Source organism: Stegastes partitus, unplaced genomic scaffold (genome assembly GCF_000690725.1).
Source record: "Stegastes partitus isolate 25-593 unplaced genomic scaffold, Stegastes_partitus-1.0.2 Scaffold1783, whole genome shotgun sequence".
Classification (NCBI taxonomy): Eukaryota; Metazoa; Chordata; class Actinopteri; family Pomacentridae; genus Stegastes; species Stegastes partitus.
Window position 1 is genome coordinate 5,900 of NW_007579514.1, and position 9,902 is coordinate 15,801.

Here is a 9,902-nt window from a genome sequence, read left to right on the forward strand (position 1 = left end):
AGGCAGGCATCTCTGACCTCAACCTAACAAGGCAATAGGTTTAGGTACACCCAACACCTACAGATAGCCTACATATTCTGGCAGGGATAGCACCTCCAATGAGACGATATAGCCAGTATGAAAGAGAATAAGCATCAAGATGAAGACAATGACATCCTCTCTTCAACCAAGTAATAGCAGCTAACCATCTGGTGTCCAGGAACAGCTTCCTGAAGAGTGTCAAACCTCTTCCAGCACCCACTTCAGAGAGTATGAGAGTCACTATGTGGGAAGAAAGAGTTTCAAGTCTTTCACCAGCTACATCAATGATACTCTACGCTAGGGAAGAGCTTCCAGCTGGAGCAGAGCACAGATGGACCGAGTGGAAATGTCTCAACTGGCTAAGGACTGGCATCGGCTGCTGCAAGATTTCTTTCCACAAATGAGAATATTTAAATGATAATCAAGATCTGAACTGTGAATGTGGCACTAAGCTCCAAACAATGCAACATTTACTCCAGTGTTATTTGTAGGAGCAAGTATGCAGAGCTGAATACCTTACAGTCTACAATGGTCCTGCGCAGAAATGCATTTAGCACTAGAAGAGTAATTTCTTTGCACTCTTGTTATTACGCCCACATGTGATTGTGACCATCTCATTTTAAAACCATGGACATTAAAATGAAGTCAGTGTGATTTACCATACAGTGTAGGGAAGCATAGCTTCAAAAATCAAGCCAATGTGTATGTTGTGATATTGCAATCCGAGTGAAAGACAAATTTGAGCTATTTGTTGCTTGTGTCAATGTGCAATGTTAAAAATGCAATTAAATATTTAAGGGGGTGACCAGTCAGTCAAATTCCACACACAAATGAAATCTGTTTTTACAGTGAAAACAAAAACAAATGCTATGCAGTCTCCTATTTATAACAGCTGTTGTAACTACTTGAAACTACTATCGCTTTTGGCCCACAGTCACCAGTTATTGTACTAGAGTCGTAACACTGGCATGCACTAGTGAATGTGAAGATATCTAGATCAGCCAGCAAAAATTGTTTTATCTCTCTAATTGCGTAATTTCAAAGTGGACCAGTATTTCCTCTTATGAACAATCGAAAATGATTACTTTGTAAAAAGTGTTGAAAATTCAGTCTTTGTGCACATCTGTATACAATGACTCCATGGACAGTGTTCTATTTGTACAGTCTAGCTTTGAAAACCAGGCAGGCAAGGATTTCAGACTTGGGACAGGGGTTATTAATGGAAATTAGAATTTCAATAACGGCTCAGACAGTGTGAAGGACATTGTACAGCTTCAGTCTATTTGGACAGCATTCAAGAAAAACACCCTTTCCTGCTCTTTGGCTAAACACTGCCAGAACATGAAAAAAAAAGCCTGATTCTGGCAGCACATTGTTTGTTTAGGCGAGACCAAGATCCATTTGTTGAGTTAAGTCCAGTCTCCAGATGGCTGGCCAATAAAGACAATTTTGGCATGATAATGATCCAAAACACACTAAATCCCCCAAGTATGTTGCCTAATTAAATTCAACAGAACATCTTTGAGCTATTTTAAAGAGAAAGTTTGAGCAACACAGGCCCTTCAGCAAATATCAGGTTAAAAAATAGTCTCTGAAAAATGACAGAACATCTGTACAGAAATTTTGTATTCTCCATGGGGCGGAGGATTTAGTCTGTCATTTCAAATAAAGGTGGAAAGGCATGGTATTGAAAAAAATCTAATAATGAAATGTGGACTGACTTGTGTTACATAGAGTTCTTTCTGTTGGGCTTTGGTTTTCAAAACAGTGAATCTAAACTGTTGGATTTTAAGGTCATTGAAGAGAAAATACTGTTCAACCTAAAAGCAATGCAATTTCTGATTGAGTCATGATTTATGTAGTCTTAGAAAAACAGATAAAATAGAGAGCAAATAATGCATACAAAAAAGGTATTTTCTGCAGATATTACTGACATAATTTAGTAGTTTCCACCACAAATGTTCCTGCACTGGTAAAAGTGAGCTCACTTGTATTTGACGATTTATGATAAAATGTCACCTCAAAATCTTCTAGTGAGCCTAAATGAAAATCCCCCCAAATGTCCCATCCTAAACGATTAAAGTAAGAATACAAGCACTCAAAAAAAAAGTAAGTAATTTATATATTTATATTTACTTATAACTAGTATTTACATTATTGCCTCCTGTGTACTAAGCTCTTCATGGGAGGGTGACACTTGATACAAGACATACCAGTTATAGCAGTTGTTTGATGGAGTCGTAGCTCCTATGCTGTAATGGATGCCCTTATCATCATAGCATCCACATTGGTTCCAGGTGACACACTTCATAGTATCTTCGTCAAAGTAGGGCTGTGTTGGGGGACACTGTGGGTAGCATCCTGCAATACCGTTAATTTTTCAATGTTAGTAGAATAACAAATAAAACAAAAAGGATGCAAAGCTTTTGTTCAGAACACATTACAAATTCTTTCCTCCACCCTTTCACATATACTGATGGCAGAAAAATGCTTGCATTCCCCAATTTGAAGTTCAATTTCTTGCCCAGGGATACTTCTACATGTAGACAGGAGAAGTTGGAGATCAAACCATCAACCCTTTAATCAGTGGACAATCCACTCTATCTACTGAGCCATAGTTGCTCCATCAAGGACAGACCTTGAGGAATTACAGAAAAACAGTTCCCATTCCCATTCCCATTCTTGTTTTGTCTTTCTTTCTTTCTTTCTTTTTTTTTTTTTAAATGCTGCTCCTAAGTATTGGCCCTGCACAGTTCTGTGGCGTTGGGGTTGGGAATACCACATGCATGTCTAAAAACTACTTCAGGAATACATGTAAACAACATTTGCTTTTATTCTATAAACAAGACAGTTGACTAGACTTGCATATTAAAAACAGAAATTCCACTTGTCCAGAACATTACATGCTAAATGGTTTATCTAATGTACCTTCCAGGTTAGTGATGAGCGCGGAGCAGTTTCCTGATGGATTCTTACATGTCTTCATGCAATTAGCACCACAAGGTTTGTAATGCCATTCACAGTCACCAGGGGCGTTATAGTAGTCACAGAAAACAGCTGCAAATGACAAAATAAGTCTTTATAAGCTCTTGGTACACACTTTGAGTGTTACTGAATATGACAAAAGTCATATGATCAATGATACAATTACTGATTTTGTGTCAGAACCCAAGACTTCCTCTAAATCCTTAAATCCTGTAGATCGGGATTTTCTGATGTGATAGTTTCCACACTTACGGCACAGCTTTGGAGTTCTCCATTTAACGCAGGCTCCAGCTTGATTACAAGCTTTGGCATAAGCAGCCACAGCAGTGCAGAGACACTCACAGTCCCCACCATTGTCACAAGCACAGGAGTCTCTCACACAAGAATCATGGTATGGACCAGGGTCAACCTTGAAGACAAAATAATGTACTGTTCAGCAGAAAAGTTATGGTTAGGGATAGCAAAATGCTTACCTGTGTCAGTAGTAGCAGCAGTGACACTGTTAGCAGTAATCACACAGGTTACACTGCTGGAGCTAGTTGTATAAAAATTGGAGGATACTGGAGCTAGAAGATCAGTAGTTAACAAAACCATAAGAAATCCCCTATTGGGGACTATGGCTATCTAGTCCAGATATTTATATTTATCTGATAAACAGTGCCTAATATAACTTTGCTCGACCAAAGCTTAGAACCACAATATTCCTGGTAGAGCCCAGAAATTGGAATAGGCCATACCTAGTTTTGTATGTAAAAATATGTGTTATAATAGAAAACAATTATAACGTGTCATGTAGTTTTTTGTTACCATATTTTCTGGCATTAATATTCAATACTTCAAAGCAGGAATTAATTGTACAGGTCTGTGCTCTCTGAACCGGAACCTTTGACATTAGTCCTGAGAAGTACTCTTGAGCAAAATGTGAAAAAAATGAATCTAATTGATAATACTATGCACAGATAATGATAATATGCTGTCCATTTACCATTCAGTGAAATATTTATTTGTAATTACTTATTAGCCTAGTTTCAGTTTTTTAAAAATGCCTCTAGAGAATTTGTATGCCATTGCATACAACAGAAGTGAATACAACCCTTTGTGATATCACTTAAGTGTTGATTTAGTCCAAATTGTATCAGCTTCCAGTAATTGCATTATTTCTATGTTAAAAACTTGGGTATTTGCCCCCATTTAAATTTCAAAAATGCAATTTACTATATTAAAAATACAGATCCCACAGAACGGCCCCAGTTCAAGTAAAGTCTGCACCCCTTTTATTATTGAGAATCAGATCATTTACTTTTTCCATCCGTCATCTTTTTTGCACACCATTATTTTTGGTGACAGAGTCACTCATCTTCTGCATGGAGAATACCAGTGTTCTACTATTTTTAAGACATTTTATTACAGTTACTCTCTGCACAAGGGGTTGTATTGCTCTTAATATTCTCTTAAAAATACTACAAAGGCAACTGTTGGATACAAGTCAGGTGACATATTTGGCCAGGTTATAGTTTTCACTTCTTTCTTCTATAGAAACTTTTTGATATTTTTGGCAGTGCACTTCGTTCACCAAGACCACGACAGACAAAGTGGTAGTGTTTTTGTGTGTGAATATGTTTTCCGTCACCATGGTTACCTGTGAATGACAGCTCTGGAAGGTGGCACTCGTGATGATGCTACACTGTTTCTGTGCCCATGCTGCCCGGTAAGCATTGGAGGTACAGGGGTCACTAACAAGTGTGGCTTTTGGGCAGCTGCCCAAAACTTTCCAGCTGTTGCCAAATTGCAGAACATCTTCCACTTTCTCACGTGAGCGTGTGGTAAAATCATTCTTACTGTTACCATCATAGTTTCCGCACAGACCACAGACTTCACCCTGAGAGGAAAGAAAAAATAATAGAATTTATTGCTGTCTGTGCATAGTAATGATAGACAAGTGGCCTAATCCTGTCAAAGTGAAATTTACCATATAAGTGAACATAAAAAACCTCCCTTGTTCTATTTTTTACATGCTCATAGAACTGGAATTATGTCACTATGTAACTATGATTTGTCATTGATTTCACCACAATATAATTTAAACAGAAAGGCTGAAAGGGCTGATTAGGGGGCCGTTTCTATAAGTATTCACATCTAATTTTCTTGGAGAATTTGTTCCAAGTCCTTTACATAAGTTAAGTTGTAAGTTACATTACAGTTGGCATCAACATGTTGTTAAATTATATTGCAAAACATAAGTTTCTTTGTGGAACAGAATGTTTTGCTGTGCCTGTGAAAATTCTGATAATATATCATGACAATAAATCAGCATGAAATAAACTGCCTTAACCACGTATAAGTGTGAAAGCTAGTTGCCAATCAAGACAAGCCGAGCTGATTTACCTGGAATTGTGAGCTGATTTTAATGAAAAGACTGGTCTTCTGGTCCCACATGAGCACAAGTCCAGGCTTGATTGTCACCACCAAGTAAATACCCATTTTTTGCACTTGAGTAGGGAACTGGATGGTGCCCTTCATCACCCGGAATTTCTCATCACTAAGTTGGAATTCATTATCCTGTGGGTAACAACAACAAATAACCAGACATTTATTTCTGTACCATTTAGGCTAGGTGGAAAAAAAATATACACTTGTTCAATGAACCTGAAAAGTTAAATGCAATTTTGTGAAAGGGAACTCTGATTCCCTAATAGCTGGAAAACAAAAACAAAAACAAAAACATCTCCTTCCTCACAGTGACACAAATACAAATCCACTGCATGGCAATACAAGTATTGAAATTCACTGGCAGCATCACTGAATGTGTGGACTCACACTTTTTCGCCTGGTATATATTGGCTAAATTCTAGGCATCGACATTATAGCTTGACCATGAAATAAGTTCTATTATTGAGTCATTCCATGTCAAATCATCAAATCTTTACAACAATTTCAGCTCAACTATCTCTGATTTGCCTGAAAAATTAAGAGGATAAAATATCCATCCATCCACTTTGCTCTGCTTATGCAGGGTCGGGTTGCAGAGGCAGCAGAGGGAGCAGGTCATTTCATACGTCCCTCTCCCCAGCAATGCTTTTCAGTTCTTCCGAGAGGATTGCTGGGTGTTCCCAGGCTGGTTGAGGTATATAATCCCTCCAGTGAGTTCTTGGTCTACCCAAGGGACTTCTCCCAAGCAGACATGCTCAGAAAACCTTCAAAGGAAGTCTCCCAGGAGGCATCCGAATCAGATGTCCAAACCACCTCAGCGGGCTTCTTTCAATAAAAGGAGCAGTGACTCCACTCCAAGCTCCGTCACCCTATTTCTAAAGCTGAGCCCAGCCACCCTACGGAGGAAACTCATTTCAGCCACTTGTCCCCATGATCTCATTCTTCCAGTCATTAACCAGAACTCATGATCATAGTCATAACAGAAGAAATCCAACAACAGAAGACCACTCAGGTTTAGATCAGGCAAGCCATTCCTCCAAATCACCCCCCCTCCAGGTTTCACCATAATTGCCCACAGGAGTGACATCTCCCAGGAGAGCTATGGAGTCCCCAGGTGGCACCCCTTCCAGGACACCACCCAGAGACTCCAAGCAGGCTGGGTTCATCTGAGCTGCAGTTTGGTGCATAAGCAGAGACAACAGTCAGCGTTTTCCTCTCCACAACATGCAGTAATAGAGAGGTGACCTTCTTGTTCTCCAGGGGAAACTCCAACAAGGTGGCGCTTGTGAGTATCCCTACATCTGCCCGTGTCATTCTGGGCAATTTTGAAAAAGGAGAGTCCAAGCCAGGGTTCCAGAACCCTTGCTGTGCGTGAAGGTGAACCCAACTATATCTAGCTGGTACCACTTCAACTCCCACATCAGGTCAGGTTCCCTCCCCACCAGTGGGTTGATATTCCAAGTCCCCTCAACCAGTCTATGTCACCAGGACATGCCTAGGTGCCTTTCTCCTGTCCACTGCCTGATCTGCATAGCACCTAACCCCTAATTTGTAGGTAGTGGGTCCGCTGGGTGGAGGCCCCATGTTGCTTTTTCAGGCTGTACCAAGCCTCACAGGGCAAGGCTCGGCCACCAGAAGCCTGCTGGCAATAATAATAGTAATAATAATTTAAGTTGACCAAAAAAAACTTTTTATTTTCCTTTTTATGATTCACATAATATCACTAGTTGACTTCAACACTATCAATTGTTTTGTTAAGGTGTGCTTAAAGACAGTACTTTTTCTGATGGATTTATTTATTTATTTATTTTTACTTAAATTTAACCATAATCAGAGATTTTTAGATCTATTTGTCCAATATTGCAGATTCTGAATCAGTGGCATGATGAGAAATGCAGTAAATATCCCAGGCTTTTATCTTTAATGGTTCCTGAGATACTGTTCAAATACGGCCTCAAATTTCAATGTGCTAAAAACATACTGCAAGTGGGTCTACAGGCAATTAAAAAAGAAGAAGAAGAAGAAGAAGAAAAAAAGATTATTTTGGAAAGTACTTGATATATTAGTCTTAAATTTCATCAATGCCATTTTAAATATCTATTGGTTATGATTATAGTTTTAAGCACATAAGAGATGGTTGAGCAGAAGGCCCTTTATGATTTGAGATGGAACAACTCTAATGTTGTTCTTAAAACTTGTGCTCCAATTGAAGTCAAATTTCAATGGAGTTTGACTCATTTTTTTGTTATCCCACCAGACAAATATTTTTTTTAAATTTCTTGATAAGGTTAATCAGTCATGATTGAAAGGGTTTAGCAACTAAACATTGATAACTCACTTTACTTCGATATTAATTTGATATTTGGATGTAGTGCTTGAGACAGTGTGTTGACTTTACCCCCGAAAAGATCTTGATTGTCTTGGAGCATGTGGTTCCTGTGTTTCCACATTGCACATTCTCAGTGTTAATTCTGAAGGTTCCCTTGTTCTGATCACTGCCACAGTAGTCCTAGGTTAAAAAAAAAAGAAGAAAAAAAAGGCATGGATGCAGTTAGTCTTTAAACTTTTCATAAAATCAAGCCCTATTATTAATACAGCTACTACTATGCATTTCTTTTTCTTTTTTCTTTTTATTTACATAGAGTGGATACAAAGACTCCTTGTAATGTATTACAAGTCCCATTACCCTGGTTACCACATTTTTTTTGCCCAATCAACCAAGACTAACATTTAACAGTTTCCACCTTTAACCTTTGTATATTTGTCCATCTGCCACCTTACCTGGAGGAGTGTGTATTCACACAGTCCACTGAAGTCAAACCTCTTATCATCAAATGTGATGTAATGACCATCGCCATAGATTCCACAAACTGCATCACACAGATTTTTGGTACATCTGAACTTCCTTCCGCTGCACAAACTAGGGAGACACACACACACAAACAAAATTCTTATCAATAATATCTATGTACACTGAAATCCAAAAAAGCTTTCTAGTCTGTTTATATAGTACAGTGTGCTGGACCCTGGTCCTTCCAAATCTTCAGTGTGAACTAGGTGAACTTTTGTTTAAACTTGTCTACTACTTGTTTATGTTCTTGTAATTTATTGAAAATAATTTATCATTGAGATCTGATCTGAACAATGTAGATGTCCCATTTTTCTAGGAATTGCAGGTGTGGCTCTTCGGATTTGGACAATTTATACAATTCTTTCTTGCAGAACTGCCATCCTCAGGGTTTATTTGGAAGTTACTCCAATGTTGTCTTGGCTGTATACTTTAATTTTCATCACCCATTCTCCTCTCTCTCTCTCTCTCTCTCTCTCTCTCTCTCTCTCTCACACACACACACACACACACACACACACACTAGTGAGTTTGTACAAACCAGGTGTTGCAGTCCACCACCAGTGTCTCTCCAGGCTGGTAGAGCTTCGAATTGTGCACACATGGACAGCTGTCCTCATTAATACAGCCTCCTTTTCCATCTGACACCAGGCCATCTGGGCACTTGCAGCCTGATACACACTGTGTGCTGATCTGTGTCCCATCAAAGTGGAAGGCAAGAAGAGGGAGTGAGTCAAAAAAAGGTATGTACATGTAAGTCTAAGTGTCTGACCTAACTGACATAACTTTCTTGTACTTACACAAGGCATGTCCAGGGTTCTGCAGGTCCTCTGGCATTCAGTCCCAAAGGTCCCAGGTTGAGCAGTGGCGCAATTGATGTACACCATGGGGGCAACACATTCTAGTGTGACTGGGTAATAAACACCAAATTCAGAGAGCTTCATTGGCATGACGAAAGGTATTATGATCATGTCAAAATTCAGTATGTCTTATGCATAATTCCATTAACAATTCCCTGCAATTTAGCATGAACACATTTCTTTCAGACTGAAAACTTCATGATCTGGAAGAGGATTTAAAATGCTTGGCCGCTCAACAGGCCTCTGCAATAACTGACTTTCTCTGTCAGAGACAATGACTCTCAGTGGACATGTATTTTAAAGGATTTAACAATTATTTTGTAACATTCACAAATGTAAATTAACCACATTAGCATTCTGTCTACAGTGTTTGAATTATAGGGATTTGAATGTGTCCGTATGTGAAAACTTACCTGGTGCTTCTGTTTCTCCTGAACAGCGAAGAACTCCTTGTTTGCAGACACTGTAAGAACATGTGTGAAGGGACATGAGAAACAGTGTTAACAAAAAGTGTGCTAAAATTATTCTTTATCTGGCCTAGATTTGTCATAATTCTCTTTGTTTTTTAAGCAAATGTTTCACTGGGACAAAATACTGACTGGTACACTCAAATCATGTCGGAAAAACAAGCAATGTATTTTATTTATTTTAAAAAGGCCCAATAATCTGATTTGGGAGCGGTCACACAAACGTCAGTTACTCCACTTGGAAACTTTGTCATTGTGACCATCTCAAAATACATCTGGAGAGGCTTGTTT

General features: G+C 38.8%; 1 protein-coding gene across 1 annotated transcript in view; it reads right to left on the minus strand.

The window, feature by feature from the left end:
• Window positions 1–9,902, minus strand: part of LOC103372585 (mucin-5AC-like) — a 28,350-nt gene that overhangs the window by 5,295 nt on the left and 13,153 nt on the right. The window contains exons 17-26 of the mRNA XM_008302266.1: window positions 9,558–9,607; window positions 9,085–9,194; window positions 8,826–8,977; window positions 8,218–8,356; window positions 7,835–7,945; window positions 5,392–5,565; window positions 4,646–4,885; window positions 3,259–3,415; window positions 2,950–3,078; window positions 2,235–2,382 (exon numbers count right to left, since the gene is read on the minus strand). Of these exons, the coding sequence (XP_008300488.1) occupies window positions 2,235–2,382; window positions 2,950–3,078; window positions 3,259–3,415; window positions 4,646–4,885; window positions 5,392–5,565; window positions 7,835–7,945; window positions 8,218–8,356; window positions 8,826–8,977; window positions 9,085–9,194; window positions 9,558–9,607 (1,410 nt within the window). The remainder of the gene's footprint in view (window positions 1–2,234; window positions 2,383–2,949; window positions 3,079–3,258; window positions 3,416–4,645; window positions 4,886–5,391; window positions 5,566–7,834; window positions 7,946–8,217; window positions 8,357–8,825; window positions 8,978–9,084; window positions 9,195–9,557; window positions 9,608–9,902) is intronic.